Source organism: Eptesicus fuscus, chromosome 15 (genome assembly GCF_027574615.1).
Source record: "Eptesicus fuscus isolate TK198812 chromosome 15, DD_ASM_mEF_20220401, whole genome shotgun sequence".
NCBI classification, from domain to species: domain Eukaryota; kingdom Metazoa; phylum Chordata; class Mammalia; order Chiroptera; family Vespertilionidae; genus Eptesicus; species Eptesicus fuscus.
Window position 1 is genome coordinate 77531154 of NC_072487.1, and position 23050 is coordinate 77554203.

Sequence of the window (23050 nt, forward strand, 5' to 3'; positions counted from 1 at the left end):
CCAACAGCGACCACACGGCCTCGGCCACGACAAAGCCACCCGGAGGGCGCCCACCGGTGGCCCCAACGGGCGGAGCGAGGGGGCTCCCTTCACGCCAAGTTGCGTGGGGCCCGAGGCCGGCTCAGCCCACGGCGGTCCGGGAGGAGGCGGAGGCCGCGAGGGGGCGGCGCCCCGGACCCACCGGCTCCCTCCGCCCCGCGGGGCCCCCAGGCCGCGCCCCGGCCCCGCTGCGCCGGCCCGTCCTCCACCGCGTCCAGCCCCGGCGCGGAGGGGGATCCCCGCGACGCCGGTCGAGGCCCGAGGCGCAGCGCGCTCCCCGGGGCCGGACGGGACCCTGGCGGGCCTCCGCCTCCGGGAGCGCGAGCGGCAGCGGAGGGCGCCCCGCCGGTCGGAGTCTCCCCGCACCCGGGCAGGGCCCGCGGGCGGCCGAGGCGCGCCCTCAGCTGCAGGGACTTCGGTCAACTTCGCGCCTCCCGGAGTCGCCCTCGGAGGAGCCGGCTCCGCGACCCGGGATGCGCCCCCCTCCGCACGCCCCCGAGCCCGGCCACCGTCCCGGGACGGCCCGCGGCTGCGACCTCCGAGCGCGCGCCCCCGCGCCCGGGGACCGGGCCCCTCCCGCGCCCCGACCCTCACCTGGGACATCTGCGGTCGGAAGTTGATGTCCTTGAGGTCGATGGAGCCGGGGGACAGGTTGTGCAGCAGCTGGCACAGCAGCACCCCGTCCCGCAGCGCCTGCGCCAGGTCGAAGGCCACGGCCGAGGGCCACACCACGCGGTGGTTGGGCGGCAGGACCTTGCAGTCGATGAGCCAGCGGCCGCACTGCCGCCACTGCTCCATGGCCCCGCTCAGCGCCGCGCGCCGGCCCGAGTGCGGCGGCCGCGGGGCATCCCGCCCGGCCGCGCCGGGCTCGGCGGCCGGGGCGGGGCTTCGAGCGGGCACCCCGGTCCCCGCCGCGCTCCCTCCGCTTCCTCCTCGGGCTCCGCGCGGGCCGCGGCTCCCGCCCACGTGCGGCCGCGGGGTGGGCTCCAGGCAGCGCGCCGGGTCCCCCGTTCACACACACGAGTCCCCGCGGGCCCCGGGCCGGGCTCCACGCCGTCCGCCGCCGCAGCGCTCCGCAGTCGGCCCCGCCGCGCGCCGCATTCTGCGCTCGGGGCGCCCCGCCGCCGCCGCCGCTCCTGCCCCGCCCGAGACAAAGGCCCGGCGGGTCGCTCGCTCCGCGCGTCCCGGGCCTGGGCCGCCCTCGCCGCCGCCGCTTTGTTCCCGCCGCCTGCGGGCTCCGCGCTCCGCGACCCGCGCTCCGACTCCGAGGCGCAGCGGTTCTTGGCGCGGGGGGCGCGGGGGCGCGGGGGCGCGGGGGCGCGGCAACAGCCGGGCGGGGCGGGGGCGGGGCGCTGGCCTGGCCCCTCCCCGCGACCGAGCGCCGCCCCGCCCCCACTCCACTTCCTGCCCCGCGGCCGCCCGCAAAAAGTTGCGGAGGGCGGGAGCCCGGGGCCGGCCGGCCTCCTGCCAGCGGCGCCCGGACTCTGGGGAGCTCTGCGCCCGGGGCCGGCGGCCTCCCGGTGGGCGGATGGCCGGTCGCTTCTCCGCTTCCTCCTCGTCCCGCCCCTGGACACCCGGCGGCGCCCTTGCCGCGCTGGGCTGCTCCGCGTGGCCCTTCGGGAAGGCCCGACACCGAAGGGGCCCCCGACGGGGTGCGGCCTCCCCGCCCCTCGGCCCACCAGGCGGCCCCCGCGGGGTGACTAGAGGCCGGCGGTGCGCGGACGGGGACGCGCCCACAGCTCCGTTCCCATCCGCCCTGGCGTGGGGACCGGCAGGAAGCCCCCCCTTCCGACCCGCACAGAGGCAGGGACTCCCCTGCCTTCCGACCCAGAGGCCCGCACTGACCACTCGCAGCCGCCCGAGGGCCAGGCCCGGGGTCCGGGCTGGATGCGGGAGATAAGTAACGGGGAGGGAGGGCAGGAGAGGAGGCCAGGCCGGCCTGGGGCCGCGCCCTCCCTGCCCGCTGCTGGGTCCCCTGCCCCCGCCCTGAACTCTTCCCCCTCGGCCTCGACGGGAGGGTGGGGGCGGGCTCTCCGCAGCCGGCCGCCTGGACAGGGGGCGGGGGCAGGGGACATAAAGAGCCCATCTGGCCGCGAAGTGGGTCTGACTCGGCTGCCAGGAGCCCTGGGTCCGCACCGCTGACGGATGGGCCACCCGGAGCCCCTCTCTGAGAGGCGGGTGTGCGGCAGACGGTCTGAGGGGCCCTGCCTTGGACACTTGTGCTTGAACCTGCACCTTTGTCCGCGGGGGCGGTGCTGGGCAGGCGCCAGGGCAGATGACACCTCCCCCTTCATTTCCAACCCAGAGGGGTCCCCTGGGCCCTCTGCTCTAAGACCTGCCCCTTCCCAGACTGAAGAGGAAGCATGGGGAGGTGGGGGGAGCCGGCCCCTGAGGGCACACAGGGCCCGAGGAGGAGGAGGAGGAGGAGGAGGAGGAGGAGGAGAGTGGGGCCGAGGGGCCGTGAGCTCCCCGCTCCTGTCCAGCATCCTTCCTCGGAGGAAACGGGTGTGGCACCATGGTGGCCGCGCTCAGGAAGGACTCAGCCTCTGGGTGGAAGACGCCAGCCTTGACGGAGACAAAAGCAGACCATCTCAGCGCAGAGCGGGGCACAGAGCCTGAACCCCAGCCCCTCCAGCCTCCGCTCCGAGAGCCAGCTCGACCATCTTCCCCGGGCAATGCCCGCTCCTCCGCTGCAGAAGGGAGAGCACCCACCGGGTCGGACACCCTGGGGTGAATGAAGAGCACTGATTACCACCCAGAGGCTTTGCACGGTGCTTGTGGCAGAACACGGCTCCCAGCCCCTCCCTCCGGGTGCCCTCTTCATGGCGCCCCATCCATGCCTGTGTCTCTCCCCCACAGGTAGCTCCCCCAGCAAGAAAGGGGCCTCTGTCCCTGAGCCCTTGGCCTTCCTGCCTGGGCAGAGGACCAACCTGAAGGATGAGCCAGGGGCCCCACACAGGCCGGGGCAGCCAACCCTGCAGGCGGCCCTCTGCCGCCCCCTGGTGGCCGTGGGAGGCACTGCCGCCACCTGGCTGCCCCTTATTGAGTGCCACTGCCCAGCTCCACTGGGAATAGTCAGCCCGCCCACTGTGTGGTCCTGAGCCAATCACAACACTTCCCTGAGTCCCAGTTTGGGGGGGGGGGTGTTTTTTTTAATGTATTTTTATAATATTTTTTTATTGATTACAGAGAAGAGGGAGAGAGAGAGACAGAAACACCAATGAGAGAGAATCATCGATTGGCTGCCTCCTGCAGGCCCCCTACTGGGGATCAATCCCATAGCCCAGGCATGTGACCTCCTGGTTCATAGGTCGATGCTCAACCACTGGGCCACACCGGCTGGGCGGCTTCTATTTCTCAAGTGCCAGGTGGCTGACCCAAGAGCTCTGGCTGTGGTGCCTGCAGCACAGGCTCTGGGGGGTCAGAACGCAGAACCCAGAGAACTCCACGCCCCGCCCAGAGCTGCCAATACTGCCCTTGGCCTTGGCAGGAAGCAGCCCCATCCTGGGGCCATTCCTGGAGCAAAAGGTGGGCACAGCCGAGGGGAGGTGCCTGCTGGCCCTGCTGCCCGGCCGGACCCAGCGCCAGTGACCTGAATCCTGGGACCGTCCCATCACCCTGCAGTATACCCACGCCCCTGGCTGTCGCCCCCAACCCCCTGCCCGCTGCGCTCTGTCTGTCCGTGGAGCTGCCTGTTCTGGACGTTTCTATAAATGGATCAAATACCATGTGGCCTTGTGTCTGGCTCTTCTCACTCATGTTGTCCAGGACCCACAAGGACTTTATTCCTGTTTGTGGCTCATGGTGAGTGGAATCCATTCTAGGGACACATTTTATTTAAGCCAATGGATCTGAAATAGCGTCGTTTCAACGTGCAATCGGCCTGCAAACATGCTGATGAGATATTTTACGTTCCACTTTTCAGGTTAAAGTTTCCAAAATCCGCTGTGTACTTTACACTCAGGGCACGTGTCAGCTGGGGCACTAAATTCTCCCCAGACACGTTTGATGGGTACTCAGGTGTCGCAAAATGTATCGTCGAAGAAGGAGACCCAAATATATTTACAAGTTTGCCCAACACTGAACTGAGTATCAAACTTTAAGTTAATTAAAAATAAATACAATTAGCCGAAACCGGTTTGGCTCAGTGGATAGAGCGTCGGCCTGCGGGCTGAAAGGTCCCAGGTTCGATTCCGGTCAAGGGCATGTACCTTGGTTGCAGGCACATCCCCAGTAGGGGGTGTGCAGGAGGCAGCTGATCGATGTTTCTCTTTCATTGATGTTTCTCTCTCTCCCTCTCTCTTCCTCTCTGTAAAAAATCAATAAAATATATTTAAAAAATAAAAAAATAGCCCTGACCGGTATGGCTCTGGATAGAGCGTCGGCCTGCGGATTCAGGGGTCCCAGGTTTGATTCCGGTCAAGGGCATGTACCTTGGTTGCGGGCACATACCTAGTAGGGGGTGTGCAGGAGGCAGGTGGTCGATGTTTCTTTCTCATCGATGTTTCTAACTCTATCCCTCTCCCTTCCTCTCTGTAAAAAATCAATAAAATATATTTTTAAAAATAAAAATAAATACAATTAAAAATGCCGTAGCCTCACGTGGCTCAGTGGCTGCTGCCACACTGGGGGGCGAGGGGCTGTCCCCAGCCGTGTGAAGTTGCAGAAGGCATTCATCTTCTGTGTTGTTTTTTATTACTGATTTCTAGAGAGAGAGGAAGGGAGAGGGAGAGAGAGAAACGTGATGAAAGAGAAACATCATTGACCGGCTGCCTCCTACACGCCCCCCAACTGGATGGGGGATGGAGCCTGAAACCCAGACATGAGCCCTGACCAGGAACGGAACCATGACCTCTTGGTTCATGGGTCGACGCTCAACCACTGAGCCACACCGGCTGGGCCGTCTTCTGTGTCCTGGCCTGTGAGGTGGGTCGGGGTCCCGTGGGGTTACTGAGGAACGCACGGACCGTGCGATGGACAGCTTTCTCCATCTTCTCAGAGTTCCCGGGAGACAAGGAACAGACGCTCCCGTGAGAGTCTGGGGGCTGAGAAGGGCTGTGTCACACTCCCCACCGGGTGGCCACGGCCTTCTGGTCTCTTCCCCACGTGACCCCTGCAGCCCTCCCGCCCCCCAGGGAGTGGCCTTTCTGACCCACACAGCTGATCATGCTCCCTGTGTCCCCACAAAGTCTGCACGTCCCCGTACAGGGCAGTGCTGCTCACAGGAGCCAGGGGGTGGCCACAACCCGTGTCCGTCGACGGCGAATGGACAGAGCGTGGTCCATCGGGAGCCTGGGTGTCGTCAGACCTAAAATCGAGTGCAGCTCTGACCCGCTACGCCATGCGCTTCCAATCGCTGTGCTGGGCCAGGGGCCGGGCACGGCGGGCGGGTCTCCTGGGACCCCGTCTCCATGAAGCGTCCGGCATCGCATCGGGACACCGACGGACAGCAAGAACGGCGGGGCGGGGGCCGGGAGGAGGGGCGTGGGGAGAGGGTGCTGAAGGGGGCAGAGCTCCGTGCGGGAGATGGGAGAGGCCTGGAGAGGATGGCGGCGGCGGCCGCACAGCCGTGTGAATGCACCTCGTGCCCTCAAAAACGGTGACGGTGGCCCTGGCCAGGGTGGCTCCGTGGATAGAGCGTCGGCCCCCAGACTGAAGGGTCCCGGGTTCGATTCCACTCAAGGGCACGTATCTCAGTTGCAGGCTCGATCCCCCGGCCCCCGTCGGAGCGTGTGAGGGAGGCAACGAACTGCTGTTCTCTCTCACATGGATATTTCTCTCCCTCCCTCCCCCTCCCCCTCCCTTTCACTCTCTCTGAAATATCAATGGCAAATACCGTCGGGTGAGGACTGACCAGAGTGAGAAACGGTGAAGGTGGTCAGTGTTCCGGTCTGAGGGCTCACCAGTCACCTCGTGCGTCCCAGCTCCCCACCCCCACTCCGACACATGTGCCGGGGCGTCCGGGAGGCGGACCCTGCCATGCTGTCAGGACTGGCTGGCCTGGGCAGCAGGAGCCCAGTGCTATGGTAAGTGGGGTGCTGAGAGGCCCTGGCGCGGAGGAGACAGGAGGGGACGCCTGCGGGCGATGGGCCTGGGCCGCAGGGTCTCAGACCCTTGAATGGCGGGGAGAGTCATTGTTGGAACCATGGACCCCGATTCCAACAACCTCAATAATGACATTTATTAGGTAATCAGAAGACTGTGAGCACGAACCAGAGATGAGCTACTATGAGTAACTGTCCCTTTAAGATGGGGGTGGTATCGTGTTACTGTGGCTCTGTATGAGAACGCCAACGTGTTTACAGGTGAAATAATATGATGTCTGGCATCAGCTGCTGTCTATGTTCTCACAACCTGTCATTTGCTTCCTATTTTGAAATCTCTGTGTGCGTGTGAAACATGACATACAGGAAGATGCAGAAAACATTCGTGCACAGCCTAGCAGGTGTGGCTCAGTGGAGAGAGCGTCGGCCTGCGGACTGAAGGGTCCCAGGTTTGATTCCAGGTCAAGGGCACATGCCCGGGGTTATGGGCTCGATCCCCAGTTGGGGGGCGTGCAGGAGGCAGCTGATCCATGATTCTCTCTCATCATTGATGTTTCTATCTCTCCCTCTCCTGTCCTCTCTGAAATCAATAAAGAAATATATATTTAAAAAAATAAAAACATTCATGTACAGCCCAGCCGGCATGGCTCAGTGGTTGAGTGTCAACTTATGAACCAGGAGGTCAGGGTTCAATTCCCGGTCAGCGCACAAGCTTGGGTTATGGGCTCCATCCCCAGTGTGGGCGTGCAGGAGGCAGCCAATTCATGGTTCTCTGTCATCATTGATGCTTCTATCTCTCTTTCCCTCTCTCTCCCTCTCTGAAATCAATAAAAAAATATTTTTAGCCGAAACCGGTTTGGCTCAGTGGATAGAGCATCGGCCTGTGAACTGAAAGGTCCCAGGTTCGATTCCGGTCAAGGGCATGTACCTTGGTTGTGGGCACATCCCCAGTAGGACATGTGCAGGAGGCAGCTGATCCATGTTTCTCTCTCATCGATTTTTCTAACTCTCTATCCCTCTCCCTTCCTCTCTGTAAAAAATCAATAAAATATATTTAAAAATATATTTTTAAACACACACACACACACATTAACGTACAGCTTAGTGCAGCGTCAGAGTAAGAACCCACGTATTCAGCACCAAGTCAAGAATCAGACTTTGACGAGACCCCAGAAATCCTCGGCGAGTCTTTTCCGAGGCTTACCCCCCTAAGTTCCCCCAAAACTCACCGATGCACTGACGTCCGTGGCCCCCCTGCATCCGCACCGTCACACTGCCCGTGGGGCAATATTCTTTTTGAATTGTGTGTAAACCAGCAGGTGGGCGGGCTCTCTTGCCCCAATACGATACTCCGTTTCCGGGATGCACGTGTGGGTGTTGGGGTGTGTGTGCTGCAGTTCATTCACTTTCACGCCCAAGCACAGCTCTCCCGTGACACCGCCCAGCCCCATGCATTTCCCGATCCACTGACGGCGGCGGCCCTGGGGGCACTGGGGAGTCCCGGGGTGACCTGTGAGGCCTCCTGCCGCCTGGCACACCCTCGGCCGTGTGTGCGTGCACACAGCTCCTGGATGTGTCCCTGGGCATGGAAGCGCTCCGTCCGGGATATGGGAGCCCTCAGACTGAGTGGAAAACGACACGTTTAGTGGAAATGGCGTGTTTTGTGGGCTGGTTTTCTTTCCTGTGGCCTGTTTATGTTGTTTTCCAAAGGGCCCCTCCATGGCCTCAGGCAGCGTGAGACGGTGACCAGCCCCCACACTCTTGCCATCCCTGGCACTCCGTCTGGGCAATGTTTTTGCGTTGAGACTTCCTGTGGATGTGAGTGGTTTCGCGTTGTTTTGATTTGGATTTTCCTGGTTACCCTTTTTAAACTGTCGGTTTGTCTCTTTTTCTTATTAAGTCGCAGAAAATGTTTATGTCTGATGGGAGACCTGCCTATTTATAAATGAGCGGCGGCCAGCCCCAAACCCACCTTCGTGTACTGGGCTGCTTGGCGCTCCCCTCCCCCTCCCCCTCCCCCCCACCTCCCACCCCGCCTCAGGTTCTGCCCTCAGGGGCGCTACAGGGGCTTATAACAGCTTCTGTTATAAGTCCCCTTTAAATTTTTCAAGATATATTTTTATTGATTTCAGAAAGGAAGAAAGAGAGATAGAAACATCAATGATGAGAGAGAATCATGGATCGGCTGCCTCCTGCAAGCCCCACACTGGGATGGATCTTGCAACCCGGGTGTGTGCTCTGACTGGGAATCGAACCCTGACCTCCTGGTTCATAGGGCGAGGCTCAACCACTGAGCCATGCCTGCTGGGCTTCTAGTTACCTTTTTATTGTTGTTTTTAGGACTAGTCTTCTTTCCTGTGACCTATTTGTGTACAATTTACATGCTTTGGAAGGTGTTGAAACTGGTGCACGGTCTGGCATGTGGTGGGTTTTGTACATGTTCTGTGTCCTTGTGAAGAATGAACCCCACAGCTGCGGGCTCAGTGCTCTGGGGACGTCCTTCGCGTCATTTCCTAATGAGCACCGGAGGGAAGCTTTCAACACAACTTCAGTCCCAGAAAGGACAGAGCCTCCCAGGAGCGTCACTGGACCGGGACCGGAGGTGGGGTGGGCGGGGACCTGCTGACCTGTGTGAATTCAAGACCTATTTCGGACAGTGTGCCCAGGGCAGCACTAAATTATTTAAAAAACAATTGCATCAGTTCCTAGGAGTGAGAATGCTAATAGCTAAAGTACGCAAGCAGCTGCACAAATACCGTCAATGAAGTGCTAGGACCAACAATGAGGTGGGAGGACCGGGACTCGGCGCACCGCTCTCCAATCCCCTCCTCCACGACAGGCCCCGCCCACGAGGCCCGACTCCGCCCACCGCTCGCCAATCCCCTCCTCCAACGGCAGACCCCGCCCACCGCTCTCCAATCCCCTCCTCCACGGCAGGCCCCGCCCACGAGGCCCGACTCCGCCCACCGCCCTCCAATCCCCTCCTCCAACGGCAGACCCCGCCCACGAGGCCCGACTCCGCCCACCGCTCGCCAATCCCCTCCTCCAACGGCAGACCCCGCCCACGAGGCCCGACTCCGCCCACCGCCCTCCAATCCCCTCCTCCAGCGGCAGGCCCCGCCCACGAGGCCCGACTCCGCCCACCGCTCTCCATCCCCCTCCTCCAGCAACAGGCCCCGCCCACAAAGCCCGCGCTCCGGCTCCGCCTCCGCTTCCCGGGGAGATCGATGGCTCCGGCTCATCGCGCGGGCCTGCCCGTCCTCGGCGCTCGGCTCGGCATGCCTGCGGCGCTGCCATGGAGACGCGGCCCTGCGGCCAACTGGCGCCGCCTGGGTCTGCGCCTCGCCCCGGCCCGGGCGTCGCGGAGACCCCACGGCGCGGGTGACGGAGCGAGCGCGGGCGGGCAGCGGGGGAAGGGGACCCAGGATGCGGGGGAGGCGATGGGGACGTGCCTGGAGGGGACCCGGGGTGCAGGCAGGGCGAAGGGGACCCGGGATGCTGGGGATGGGGATGTGCCATTGGAATCTGGTGCGCAGGCTGGACGAGGGGGGCCCAGGATGTTGGGGAGAGGATGGGGACGTACCTTGGGGGATCCGCGGCGCAGGCAGGGGAGAGAGGGGGGACTCAGCAGCAGCCCGTGAGCAGGGCCTAGCGATGGCGGGGAGGGGGCACGGGCCTTCCAGAAGGAGAAGGCATCTGAGGGGCTGAGGACGGGGGCGGGGGGCGGGGGGCTTCCCTGTCTGGTTTCCAGCTGACATCAGGTTTCTTTCCAGGGCCTCCCATGCCCGGAGCAGGAAGAAGGCGCTGGTGCTGGTGAGCACCAGGCGGCCCTCAGCCTGCAGCCGAGGTAGCCGCCCTCCTCGGTCGGGCTGGCCTGGGAGCAGGCCCGGGGGTCCTGTGCCTTTTGAGGTTCTTAAGACTTGCTTCAGCCCTAACCGGTGTGGCTCAGTGGATGGAGCGTCGGCCTGCAGACTGAGGGGTCCCAGGTTCAATTCCGGTCAAGGGCATGTACCTTGGTTGCGGGCACATCCCCAGTGGGGGGTGGGTGTGCAGGAGGCAGCTGATGGATGTTTCTCTTTCATCGTCGATGTTTCTGGCTCTCTCCCTCTCCCTTCCTCTCTGTGAAAAATTAATAAAATATATTTTAAAAAGAAAAAGAAAAAAAAAAGACTTGCTTCACTGATATAGACACTCACGCTCCAGTAAGCCGTGTGCCAGGACACCCCACCCCTTAGCTAGAAAGAGGACAAGGATCAGGCTCCCAGTCTAGGCCTTCCCAGGGCGACCGAAACGGGAACCATGTGGGCAGCTGGGTTTCGCACCGACCCCGGGTTCAGATTCTGGGTCACAGACCCTGCCACTGCCCCCGACCCCTGACAGTGTGCTCTTTCCTGCAGGACCACCTGGGGGAAGCGCTGCAGACCAGCCTGACCAGGAGCCCCGAGCAGACGCTGGCTCCACACCTGGCGGCGCCCCCATCACCCCGCTGCGCGGAGCCGCCCCAGGCTCCCGAGGGGGCAGGCGGCCATGGGCGCTGCCAGGGACTTCTGTCGAGCTGCACAGTGCCCTTCCGGTGGGCACCTCTTTTCAAGTTAGGCGGGCCAAGGCCTGGTGTCGGCATCGCAGCAGACACTTGATGAATCCTCCCCCTCCCCCACCCCTCAGGTAGGTGCCTGGTCCCGGTCAACGCCACACCCAACACAGTGCACACAGCTGTCACCCGGAGCCACGCTTACCCGCTTGTCCTCTCACGGAAGGTCTTAGGTGTCTTCAGAATGCTCAGCGGCTCCTCTCCAGCGTCCCCGCAACACCACCCTCGCCAGGGTGCCGCCCCCCAACTGCCCGAACCCTCGTCTCAACCATCACATTAAACAAGGAACCAACCCTCAGACCCGCAGCTGGAAAGGGTGCACCTCGGAGCGGTCGGTGCCGCCGCGAGGACCGCCCCGGCCACAGCTCAGGAGCGGCCCGGCGCTGGCCCGGGATGAGCGGCCGGGTCCCGCTGGCGGAGAGAGCCCTGTCGGAAGGCCACGCCCGGCGGCGGTACAGGGACGCCTCCCTGCTCATCTGGCAGCAGCAGCAGCGGGAGCTGGAGTCGGTGCCGCCCGGGACCTACCTGAGCAGGAGCCGCAGCATGTGGTACTCACAGTACGGGAACGAGGCCATCTTGGTCCGAGACCGAAACAAGCTCGAGGTCTCCCGGGACACGGGCCAGTCCAGGTTTTGCTCAGTGATGTGACCGCCCTGTGCGAACCGGGGCCCGGGTGCCCGCGTGAGCCTGGCCGCCTTCCCGCCAGCTGCCTGTGGCTTCCCAGGCCTCACGGGGAGGCCGCGTAGTGAACGTGAGGACCCAGCGACGGTGCAGGAACCTGTGGCCCCAGGTTCCGAGCCGCTGGGCAGTGTCGTGCGGCTGGTCGGCTGGCCTCCAGCTGTCCGGGTGCTGCGGGCCCAGCAGGCCGGGCACCCCGCTGGGTGTGCTTTTCATATTCGAGAAACCAACCAAGAGGGCACCCTGCTTACCAACCACCTGTCCAAGCTTGGGAGGTTGTGTTTGCTTTCTTGTCATTTTAATTACGGTGACATTCAATATCATATCAGTTTCAGGTAGTGGGTTGCTTTTTTAAAAACATGTTTTTATTGATTTCAGGGAGGAAGGGAGAAGGAGAGAGAGATAGAAACATCAATGATGAGAGAGTCATGGACCGGCTGCCTCCTGCAGGCCCCCTACTGGGGAGCAAGCTCACAACCTGGGCCTGGGCCCTGACTGAGAATCGAACCACGACCTCCTGGTTCATAGGTCGAGGCTCCACCACTGAGCCACGCCGGCCGGGCGGCCGTAGGTTACTTTTATGTCCACTTCTGCCTGGTGACGAATGATCTAGCAAAAGGTGAAGGAGCAGGCATCACCCGGTGGGAAGTCTACCTGCAGGACCAGGATGTCACGCACAGGCCGACACAACGCACTGGCTCCCGAACACGTGAGGACTGCGGCCAGCGCGTCCCATGAACAGTGAGAAACCCGGAAGCACCTTCCAGTCGCCCCAGTTCCTTGCGGGCGGGGCTGGGACGGCAGGTTCCGGACGGACCGTATCAGCGGGGCCGAGGCTGCCGCCCCGCCATCCGCAGCGCCCGGTGCCGGTCCCTGTCCCACGGCTGCTGTGTCACGTCCGCGTGCGTGGCTGTGCGCACGGGAAGGACCAGGCCGAAGCCGGTTCTTTTCTCAATAAACACCCTCCAGGGCTCTGCTCGCTCCCGTGTCTGTGTTGGTCCGTGAGGTGCTCCTTGGCTTTTTCTTAGTGTCTCGTGATTGCTAACCCCCAACACAGAACCTGGACGGCGAAGCCACAGTGACACCCCACCCCCCAGAGACGCAGACGCCGTCCCTCCCGCGGCCACGCCGTCCCGCAGTCACCTCCAGGCGGCGGCCCCCGGGCACCGTTTTGGACTTTCCTCCTTGCTCAGCTGCGCAGTTGCAGACGGTGTTGACATGGCCCCCGACGGGCAGCGCGGGGGAGCCCCGTGGGCGGGCAGCGTCTTGCTGTCACCGTGCACGCCGCATGCCCTGCGCCTACCTGGTCGGCCGACTTGGAAGGGACGCTGTGGGGTCACCCCGCTTCCCCAGACGCTCCTGTCCAGCCCAGGCCTGGTCCCTGCTGACGGTTCTCGGCCACATGCTGCCTGTCGCCGCCGGCGCTGGAGGGAAGCCTGTCCCTCCTGCACAGAGGCCCCTGCGGGCAGGGCGCTGCCCCGGCACCCAGCAGAGGCGCCGTCCTGCTCGGGAAGAGCCCCTTCATGACGCGCGGGAGTGCCTGCGCCCACAGCCCCAAGACTGGGTGGTGCTGGGTTGGCCCGGCATGGAGGCGGCACCTGGGGGTCCGCTGGCCACAGCCGGGGTCTGCACGGGCCGGTGTGCAGGTGACCGTGCCCTGGGGCACGCGGCACAGCTGCCTGCCTGAGGGTGTACGCCGCCCGTCCTCGGGGAGGGGCTAGGTCTGGACAGGAGAGTGTGGGTGCGACCGGCCAGGGTGCCCGCCAGCGCCAGCCTGGGGGTGGGATGCCTGGGGCCGGAACTGGGGCCAAGAACCTTTTCCGGGCTGGCCAGGTTCGAGAGTGGTGTCAGGACGCCTCCTGCATTCCCCACTGAAGGGAGCGGGGACCCCGGCCCGTAAACCGTCTGGGCTGGCGTGGCGTCGGGGGACATCTGCTGGGCCTGCGGGACGCGTGTTTGAAGCCTCAAGTCCTGGGAACCTTAGGAACCCCGAGCGCAGACAGAGGCGCAGGAGGAGCAAGGACTGGACGGTGGGGGAACCCGCACTCTGGGGGCGGGCGTTCCAGAGGCCCCTGGACGGGGTGCCTCGCCGGGCCGAGGGGCGGAGTTCCGGGCGCAGCTGGGGGTGTTCCCGCCTAGAGCTCCAGGCCAGGGGCGCGAAGGGGAGTGCTTCCCCCCCCCCCCCCCCCGCCCACCAACTGCCCAGCGCGGGAGCCGCCAGACCCACAGGAAGAGGCACACGCGGCACCTCCGTTTTTACTTTTGTTTTTTTTGCTTTTATTATGAAAACAAAACAAATGCCCCAGGAGAGGGTCCATGATTACCAGAACATCAGCGAACTTCCTACCATTTTATTCCGTGGTGTGGAGGCCAGCGTTGCAGTAAACAAGCTAAAACTACTTACAATGGACTCGTTTTCAGTAACTGACATTTACAGGAATATACTAGAAACGGCACTAAAAAGCTTAAGAAAAGGTACGGTAAACTCGCATGCACATCATACAGGAAAGGAACGTTTTAAATATAAAAAGGAAACTTCGGGAAGCGTCAGCGCGAGGGGGGGGCAGCCCCGCTCTGGGCGCCACGCGGGGGCCGCGTTTCCCCGGACGACGGAGAAAGACGTGAACCCGCAAAAGAACAAACCCAAACAGAAAGGCAACGTATCTTACAGCGCGCCGTGAGCAAGGAGCACCCTGCCCTGAGCCTCGAGGTAACGGTCACGAGGCCGCTTCCAAAGCCCTTCCCCCGCGTGGCCAACCTGCTTAACACGTGGGAACTCCCCTTGAAGGCTCAGGCCCCTCGCTCCCCGCCCGGCCAGCTGCGGCCTCCCCAGCAGAGGGGCGTGACCAACACCCACGGGTGAGCCGAGGCTGGAGGAGGGGCCCAGACGCGGGAGACGGGCTGTGCAGTCTGGACAGAAAGCCGTAGGGCCTGCAGCACCGATGAGCCACTCGGCTCGGCAGGGACGGCGGCCGGGGGAGGTCCGAGAACCCGCTGTCTCGCCCAGACGGCTCCCTCCGTGCTCAACTCGGGGGCCAGGCGCTCCTCCCGCCAGCAGCTCCCCCGGGTGACCCTTCGCTCCCCACGCGGGGCTGGCGCTCCACGGGAGCCCCCGGCATCACCTGGGCCTGTTGGCGCTGCGCGCCCAGCGGGCACCGGCTCCTCAGTCTTGGGTTACATGTGCCGCCAAAGGCCTCTTTAGAATAAAAACACTTTGAAAAACTAGGGAAACTTTAAAAATGGCAAGTTTTAAACCCACTGATATATTTCTTATAAACAAAACTTAAAAGTTTAACAAGCTGGCTCAGAACTCACCAAGCGTCGGGGTCCCCAGCAGTAAGGAAAATGGAACTGCACCCCCGCCCTCAGCAGAGCGCGGACCCACCGCCCAGAGCTGACGTGGGCGGGACCAACGGCGCGGTCCTGTGAGGGCCCTGCTGAGCCCCACCCGCCAGGCCAGCACCCCGGCTGCACCTCCTGGGAGACGCCCCGCCTCAGCCATTTCTGCTGAATGGAAAAGGCTTGAGCGGGGGCCCTGTGTAGTCCTGGGGGGGCCTCCTGGAGCCAGAGGCTCTTTGACCCCCAAGAGCGGCTGGAAGACGGCATGCGGCAGCGGGGCGCAGTGCCCCCCCAGGCGGCCTGGAGGTGAGGGGCCGCATCCAGGGCCGGGCCGGGGCGGGAAGGCCGAGCGTGCACGCCCGGCCGGAGCCACGCTGCTGGGGACCCAGGCGGGCGGTGCGGGCATCCCCGCGCTCACAGGCCTCCGGGCAACACAAAACCAGAACATTCCTCCGTTAGACTCTGTATATTATTCCTCTTCTCTTTACAATAGAAAGTTAAAAATCAAGACTTAGATTTACTATACACTTTCCCCTCAGGTTACAAAGTTTATATTATATAGCTGGGGTTCCCTACACCGGCTTCTTGTCAACAGTCCTAGAGACCGGGGAGTACGAAACGACCACACGAGCAGGGACCGGGGACCGGCGAGCTGCGGCGGAGCGCCTGGCGTGTCTCCGGGGCCACACCGAGCGCCCCCCCCCCCCCCCCCCCCCCCCCCCCCCCGGCACGCAGCACCGCAGGGACGTAGCACCTGGAGCACCTGGGCTCCGCAGACCGGGAGGCCTGCGTCTCTGCTGTTTTTAATGCGTTTCTTTTGTTTTTCTTTTCTATTTTTTAAAAAAATGACCAATGGTGTTAATAAATAAAGTACTCATATATACACGAGTGGGCGACGGTTCTGGAGTGTGCGGCCGCGGCAGCGCTGACGAGGGGGACACACGCGGGGGGGGCTTTCGTAGAAAATTGCTGAACCTTACAAAAAAGTCTCCTTTTTTTATCTTTTTTTTTTTTTTTAAGTTGAGGTAAAAGTTTCAGTGTATGAAACCTGCACACGCAGCCACGGGACCCCCCGGGAGTTCCTGGCGTCACAAAGGTCAGAAAACCTCACAGCCCCTTCCACGCCGGCCCTGGCTGCCCCCCTCTCCCCCGCAAAGCTCAGTCGGAGCCACAAGGACCCCCCGCCTGGCCCCGCGCCACTTCCCACGCGGGCCCACCGCCCTCGGCCCCTGCAGGAGGCGGCGGCCCTGGGACACGGGCGGACGGGACGAGCCAACAGCTCCCGAATACAGAACCGCCTCGGAGACGGCGCCTCGGAGGCTCCGGGAACAGGCGCGGCCCGGGGAAGGGGCTGCGCAGGGCCGCTCCGCCGCCACCGTCCTCGCTCTCCTCCGGCCGCCAGGCGAGCATCTAAGCCGTCAAGACTCGCCGCGACCTCTGACCCAGGAAAGCGACAAGGGAGGAGGCCGGAACCCTGGATGAAAGAGGACCCGCGCGGCGTGAACAGAAGTAGTATATTGACTGGGGGGGGCACTGTGGAGGTCGGCGCGGGCGCAGGCGGTGGCCGCGGGCGGAGTGGCCAGGCCCGGCCGCCTCACTCCGAGTCGCTGCTGTCCGAGCTGGACCCGCTGGAGCTGCTGCTCGCCGACTCCGAGGAGCTGCTGCTGCTGAGCCGGGAGGGCCCTCCGGGGGGCGCCGCGCCCGATTTCTCTGGGGGAGACGCAGCGGGTGAGAGGTTGTTCCCGTGCCCCTGGATCGCCCCACTCCCCCCACACGCCCCACCACGCCGTCACCCACGCAGCTCTTGCAGCACATCCCCAGTTTCACGCCCCACTGTATGCCACGGCCCACCACGCCTCGACCCGGGCACTTGGTAAACATGTACACGTGTTTGTGGGAGAGGAGGGAGCGTTAACGAGGCTGCGGTCTCAGGAGACATCTCCATGGATCTGTCCCGGCTCCTGAGACCCTTGGAACGCCCGGAGGGTAAGAATGTCTTGTTATTTATAAGATCCTTTGGGTCACCCCCGAGTTTATGCTAATGAGTGACTGGCTGGGGCCCCCAGATGGCCGCAGGATGGAGCTGGTCACCGGGAGGACCAAGCCATTTAGGGGGCAGGAGCTTGGAGCCCCATCCCACGCGGGGTGGGGGAAGCACATGGAGCGGGAGGGTGGCCGCCCGAGAGGGCCAGGCAGCGTGTGCCCCCCCCCCCCCGGCTGCCATTCCTGAGGCACCCCTGTATCTGAGCCCTGAGCCCTGAGCGGAGGGAACGCGCTCTGAGTTCTGCGAGCCGTGCAGCACGTGACCGAATGGGGGGGGGTCTCGGGAACCCCCAGGGTGCAGCCAGCAGGTGGGTCAGCGCTGCGGGAGGCCAGGACCTGCACCTGGAATGTGCGGTGGGCGGGCTTGTGGGCCGAAGCTCACTCTAGGGGTCCGCACTAACGCTGAGGACAGTGTCAGCCCGCCCGCCGGGCGCAGGGAGGCTGGGGAGTGAACAGAGCGCAGATGGGGGACGTGTGTGCTGCTGTCACTCAGAAGTTACTTAGGGAAAATATGCAAATAAATAAATAACAAAATAAATACCTACAGCTCAGAGGCAGTAAGACCATCTCGTACCCCAGAGACGGGAAAATGAACCCAACCTGCCCGAGGAGCTGATGGGCTGTGGGTGGGCGGGGCACCCCCACCCGTGACACAGAGATGCCGCCCGTCAGTCAGGGGCGCAGGCGGGCCCAGGAGCCGCCGCTCTGCCCGCCCCAGGGTGACCCAAGGGGGCCGCCAGCCGAGTGGGCGGGCGCTGGGCAGCAGCTCAGAGCTAGGACATGGGGCCTCGTGACGTGATGGAGCCTGGTCTGTGGGCACCCCTCCCGCCCCGCCCGGCGGCGCCCGGTACCTTTCTTGGCGGGCTTCCTGCTGCTCAGCTGCCCGCTGACGTCCTGCAGCCGCTTCTCCAGCTCCTTCTTCTTCTCCTGCGCCAGCTCCTCCTTCGACTTGGCCGCCTGCTTCTTCCCGCCGGCGGCTGTGGGCGAGGCCGAGGCTGAGCCCGTCGGTGGGGGAGGGACGGGAGCCGAGCGCACCCGCCTGCCCACCTCTGTCCCCAGCCGAGCACCCGGGCGCTCCACCTGGACTGCGGGGGAGTGGGGGGGTGCCGTGAGGCCTCGCTCCGACTTACAGAACGGCCGCCGCTGCTTCCTCTGTAAACAGGACTTGACGTAGCGCTCCAGCTCCCGCAGCGTGGTGGGCTTCAGGGTCTCGAAGTCGATCTCGATCTCGTCGGGGTTGGAGTCCCGGAGCGAGGGCTCCCGCGACTGGATGATGTGCACCACCCGGCCCAGCTTCTCCCCGGGCAGCCGGTTGATGTCCAGGCTCAGCTGGCGCTTCTCGTCGTAGCTCATGGGCAGGCCCTCCTCCTCCTCCTCCGAGTCATAGGAGGCCGACGCCTGCTTGCCGCCCTTCTTCGGCTGTCTGAGCAGGAGGCAGAGAGCGCGTGGCGTGGAGCCCCCGTCCCCTTACCGCCCCCCCCCCCCGCCTCCATGGAGCCCCTGTCCCCTTACCCCCCCTCTGCCTCCATGGAGCCCGTCCCCTTACCCCTCCTCTGCCTCCATGGAGCCCCTGTCCCCTTACCCCCCTCTGCCTCCATGGAGCCCCTGTCCCCTTACCCCCCCTCTGCCTCCATGGAGCCCCTGTCCCCTTACCCCCCTCTGCCTCCATGGAGCCCCTGTCCCCTTGTCCCCCCCTCTGCCTCCATGGAGCACTTTGTCCCCTTACCCACCTCTGCCTCCATGGAGCCCCTGTCCCCTTACCCCCACCCCACCTCCATGGAGCCCCTCCCCTTACCCCCCCCGCCTCCATAGAGCCTGTCCCCTGGGCCCTCCCCGCCCCTCCTGTCTGGCTCCGTCCTCTCCAGCCCAGGCTCTTACAGGTGGGCGTGCCGCCCCAAGTGGTGCCCCAGGCAGAGGGGCCAGGCTGGCTGCCCGGGGGCTGCAGGTGTGCCTTCAGGGACACGGGAGAGAGACCCTGCTCCTGCGGTGGGAGCGGAGGCTGCCCGCCGGCTGGGTCCCAGGCCTCACCCAGGAAACAACTGGCCACGGCGCCCCACAGGCACCTCCAACCCAGCAGGCCGAGCACTGGCCTCTACCTGCGCCCCAATCAGCCACAGGAAGGCGGCTAAGGGGACGAGGGGTAGACAGAGGGGACCCACAGGGCATGATGCACGGAGAACCGAGACCCAAGTGCACCAACAAGGACATTAAACAGAAGCAGTCTAAACACACCGACTAAAAGGAAAAGACGAGCAGGTTGTATGAGAAACAAGACCTGCCCTGGCCGGTGTGGCTCAGTGGATAGAGCGTCGACCTTCGGACTGAAGGGCCCCAGGTTCGATTCCGGTCAAGGGCACATGCCTGGGTTGTGGGCTCGATCCCCAGTAGGGGGCGTGCAGGAGGCAGCCGACCAATGATTCTCTCTCATCGTTGATATTTCTCTCTCTCTCTCCCGCCCTCCCTTTCTCTCTAAAATCAATAGAATATATTTTTAAAAAACAACAAACAAGACCTGCCTTACATGCTGTCTACACAAACCCCACCCTAAACATAGAGACAGAAGTGGGTTCGACGTAAAGAGGAGGAGGGGGAACCGATCAAAGAAAAGCGACAGGAGCTGCGTTACTTCAGACAAAGGAGACGTCGCGCTGCGTGAGGGTCACAGGGCCGCCTGGCCACGGGGACGCCGCGGCCCGCCGGCGTGTGCGCCCGACAGCCAAGCTCCCAAACACGGAGGCAGAATCCACCAGGAAGGGAGGGACGTGGGAAAGCCACAGCTGGAGCTGGAGGACCCGGCTACTTCCTCTCAGCCATTACCACCACGAGCCGGTCGGCAGGAGCAGACGGCCGGACAACGACCCCCAGGCCAGCCTGACAAGGTTCTGCCTGGGGGCTGCTCTGTGTTTCTTCCTGACTGCCAGCCACCGGCAGCGGGGAACACACCTCCTCCAGTGCACACGGACCTTCGCCAACCCCGAGCCTGGCAACAAGGCTTTTTTTAAAAATATATTTCATTGGTTTTTTACAGAGAGGAAGGGAGAGGGAGAGTTAGAAACATCGATGAGCCGAAACCGGTTTGACTCAGTGGATAGAGCGTCGGCCTGTGGACTGAAGGGTCCTAGGTTCGATTCCGGTCAAGGGCATGTACCTTGGTTGCGGGCACATCCCCAGTGGGGGGTGTGCAGGAGGCAGCTGATCGATGTTTCTCTCTCATCGATGTTTCTGACTCTCTATCCCTCTCCCTTCCTCTCTGTAAAAAAAAAAAAAAAGAAACATCGATGAGAGAGAAACATCGATCAGCTGCCTCCTGCACACCCCCCACTGGGGATGTGCCCGCAACCAAGGTACATGCCCTTGACCGGAATCGAACCTGGGACCCCTGAGTCCGCAGGCCGACGCTCTATCCACTGAGCCACACCGGCCAGGGCCAGACAACAAGTCTTAACAACTTCAAACATGTTCATCACTGACCGTAATAGAATTAAACCAGAAAAACCCCCAAACATTTGGAAAATAAACACATTTCCTAAAAACCCACGGTGAAAGAGGAAGTCTGAAGGGAAATGAGAAAATATTTTGAACTAAATGAAATCACAACCTATCAAATCTGTGGGGTGTGATTAGAGCAGCATTTCGATGGAAATGTATAGCATTAAATGCTTTGTAAGAAAAGGTCTCGCCCTGGCTGGTGTGGCTCAGTGGATAGAGCGTCGGCCTGCGGACTGAAGGGTCCCATGTTCGATTCCGGTCAAGGGCACATGACCAGGTTGCAGGCTCGATCCTCAGTGGGGGGCATGCAGGAGGCAGCCGGTCAATGATTCCCTCTCATCACTGATGTTTCTATCTCTCTCCCTCTCCCTTCCTCTCTGAAGTCAGTAAAAATATATAATTTTTTAAAAAAAGAAAGGAAAGGTCTCACCCGGCTGACGTGGTTTAGGGTTGAGTGTTGACCTATGAACCAGGAGGTCATGGTTCAATTCCTGGTCAGGGCACATGCCCAGGTTGGGGGCTCAATCCCCAGTGTGGGGCATGCAGGAGGCAGCCGATCAACGATTCTTTCTCATCATTAACATTTCTATCTCTTCCTCTCCCTCTCCAAAGCAATAAAAAAAAAAAAAATACACACACATGTAAACATATATATATACATGTATATATACACACACACATAGACATATATACACACTAGAGGCCTGGTGCACGGAATTCGTGCATGGGGGGGTCCCTCAGCCCAGCCTGCACCCTCTCCAATCCAGGACCCCTCGGGGGGTGTCCGACTGCGTGGGATCGGGCCTAAACCGGCAGTCGGACATCCTTCTCGCAATCCGGGACCGCTGGTTCCTAACTGCTTGCCAGCCTGCCTGCCTGCTCACCCCTAACCACCTCTGCCTACTGGCCTGATGCCCCTAACTACTCTCCTGCTGGCCTAATCACCCCTAACCGCCTCTGCCTGCCGGCCTGATCGCCCCCATCTGCCCTCCCCCGCCAGCCTGATCAGCCCCTAACTACTCCCCTGCTGCTGGCCTGATCGCCCCTTACCACCCCTGCCTTGGTCCCTGCCACCGTGGCTTTGTTCAGAAGGACATCCGGAAGATGTCTAGTCTAATTAGCATAGCACCCTTTTATTAGTATGCGCGCGCGCACACACACACACACACACACACACACACACACACACGAGGCCCGGTGCACTAAATTCGTGCACAGGTAGGGTCCCTAGGCTTGGCTGGTGATCAGGGCCAATCTGTGGGGTGACTGGCGGGGTGATTGGGGGCCCACTCACCAGTCCTGTCCCCCACCGCCACCGCCTGTCGCCTCCCTCTGTGGGGCGACTGGTGGGGCAATCGGGGCACCCACTGGCACCTGCCTTGGCTGGCCTGGGGCCTGCAGGCTGGGGGCAGGTCCTGGGTTGAGCGTCTGCCCCCTGGTGGTCAGTGCACGTCATAGCAAGCGGTCGTCCCGCCTTTCAGCCCATTTGCATATTGGGCTTTTATTGTATAGAATAGTGTATAGACATAAACGGTCTCGTGGTGCTGGTGGCGGGGATAGAAGGTGGAAGAGGGCACAGAGGGGATAGGAGACAAGGACACCAACCCCCACCCTGCGATCCGTGTAACGGCCTGAGCTCTGAGCCACCAGGACTCGGGCCACGGGGCCACACCGGGCCCCACCCAACACTCCTCCCGCCCCCCAGCCCCCCGGGCGCGGGGCCTGGGCTCCCGGGCCAGGGCGACGGCGGGCACACCTGCTGGCCACGGTCGTGCTGCTGGCCTTCTTGGTGGGAGGCTTCTTCGGCGGGGCCTGCCTGGGGGGCGGGGCGGCCTTGGCCTTCCTGTCGTCCTCGGGCCTGGCCTTGTGCCGCTCCTTGTCCTTCTTCCTCTCCTTCTTCTCCTTCTTTTCCTTCTTCCTCTTTGGCTTGTTCACGGGGGCCTGAGACAGGGCGGCCAGCTGCTCGTGCACGGCCTTCAGCTGCAAGAGAGCAGGCGCTGAGCGGGCCCCCGGGCACACCTGGCCACCTCGCCTCGGGGCCACGCGGGCCCAGGAGCCACGGCGTCAGAGCCACGGCTCCGTCCCCACTGCCCGTGACCGCTGGCCCTCGCCGGGCCCGTTTCCTCGGGTAACCTGCGGAGAAGGCATCTGGTCACGGGCGGCGCAGAGAGCAGCAAGACCAGCCGGTGACATGGACACGTGGCCTGGGGCAGGCACAGTAAGGACTCGGTAAATGGTGGCTGACGGTTTTCTTATTCGTTTTTATTTTTAGACGAGGCAGACAAAGGCTGACACGGCTGCGTAAAGGCGGGGTTCACAGCAGGTCCAGGGGTGGAAGGATCCGGTGCCGACGCGTGCTGGCAGCGCGCTAAGTGCTCTGTGCTTCTCGCCCCGCGGCCCCCGGGCACGAGGGGCGGCCCCCGGGCACGAGGGGCGGCCGCGCTGCACGGGGCGGGGAGCAGGCAGCTCTCAGCCGTCTTCCTGGCGTGTCATCTCTCAGGAGGCTCAGGTCAAAGCCAAAAGCCCACCCCACTCCGCTCTTCTCCCTGCCAGAACCCCGGGTATCAGGCACCTGCGGGCTGCCTGATGCGGGAAAGCAATTTACGTTTCTCTCAATCCATCATCAGAACAGCTCAAGCAGCGGGGAGCAGTGGCCCCGATTTGTAAATGAGGAGAGTGAGGCAGGGGGCCGGGTCAGAGGCCGGGGCAGGACAGCCTCATTCCCAAGAGCCTGCACCCCGCGTGGCTGCTGCCGGAGCCTTCCCGCTGGGCCTTTCTCGGGCAGCGCGAGGCACCCGGGCCCACCAAGGCTCCGGAGCATTGCGGG

The 23050-nt window shown here is 62.9% G+C and overlaps 3 protein-coding genes across 12 annotated transcripts in view; 1 reads left to right on the forward strand and 2 right to left on the reverse strand.

Annotated features, from left to right (window-relative positions):
• VAV2 (vav guanine nucleotide exchange factor 2) overlaps nt 1–1320 on the reverse strand; it is a 102013-nt gene extending 100693 nt beyond the window's left edge. For all 4 annotated transcript variants that reach the window (XM_054727770.1, XM_054727769.1, XM_054727768.1 and 1 more), the window contains exon 1: nt 634–1320. In XM_054727770.1, the coding sequence (XP_054583745.1) occupies nt 634–837 (204 nt within the window). In that variant the 5' untranslated portion in view covers nt 838–1320. The remainder of the gene's footprint in view (nt 1–633) is intronic.
• Nucleotides 1321–9315: 7995 nt separating this feature from the next.
• On the forward strand, nt 9316–12322 carry BRD3OS (BRD3 opposite strand). 3 transcript variants are annotated; one of them, XM_054727779.1, is made up of 4 exons: nt 9316–9464; nt 9857–9930; nt 10481–10748; nt 10841–11048. In XM_054727779.1, the coding sequence occupies exons 1-4, from the start codon at nt 9379–9381 to the stop codon at nt 10845–10847; spliced, it is 435 nt and encodes a 144-aa protein (XP_054583754.1). In that variant the 5' UTR covers nt 9316–9378; the 3' UTR covers nt 10848–11048. The 3 variants fall into 3 exon arrangements, with proteins under 3 accessions (XP_054583754.1, XP_054583755.1, XP_027983016.1); XM_054727780.1 differs by having other exon boundaries at nt 10481–10656; nt 10749–11048; XM_028127215.2 differs by having other exon boundaries at nt 9320–9464; nt 10481–12322.
• A 3091-nt stretch (nt 12323–15413) lies between these two features.
• Nucleotides 15414–23050, reverse strand: part of BRD3 (bromodomain containing 3) — a 30697-nt gene continuing 23060 nt past the window's right edge. For all 5 annotated transcript variants that reach the window (XM_054727773.1, XM_054727774.1, XM_054727772.1 and 2 more), the window contains 4 exons: nt 21980–22203; nt 17865–18157; nt 17586–17711; nt 15414–16401 (listed from right to left, as the gene is read on the reverse strand). In XM_054727773.1, the coding sequence (XP_054583748.1) occupies nt 16286–16401; nt 17586–17711; nt 17865–18157; nt 21980–22203 (759 nt within the window). In that variant the 3' untranslated portion in view covers nt 15414–16285. The remainder of the gene's footprint in view (nt 16402–17585; nt 17712–17864; nt 18158–21979; nt 22204–23050) is intronic.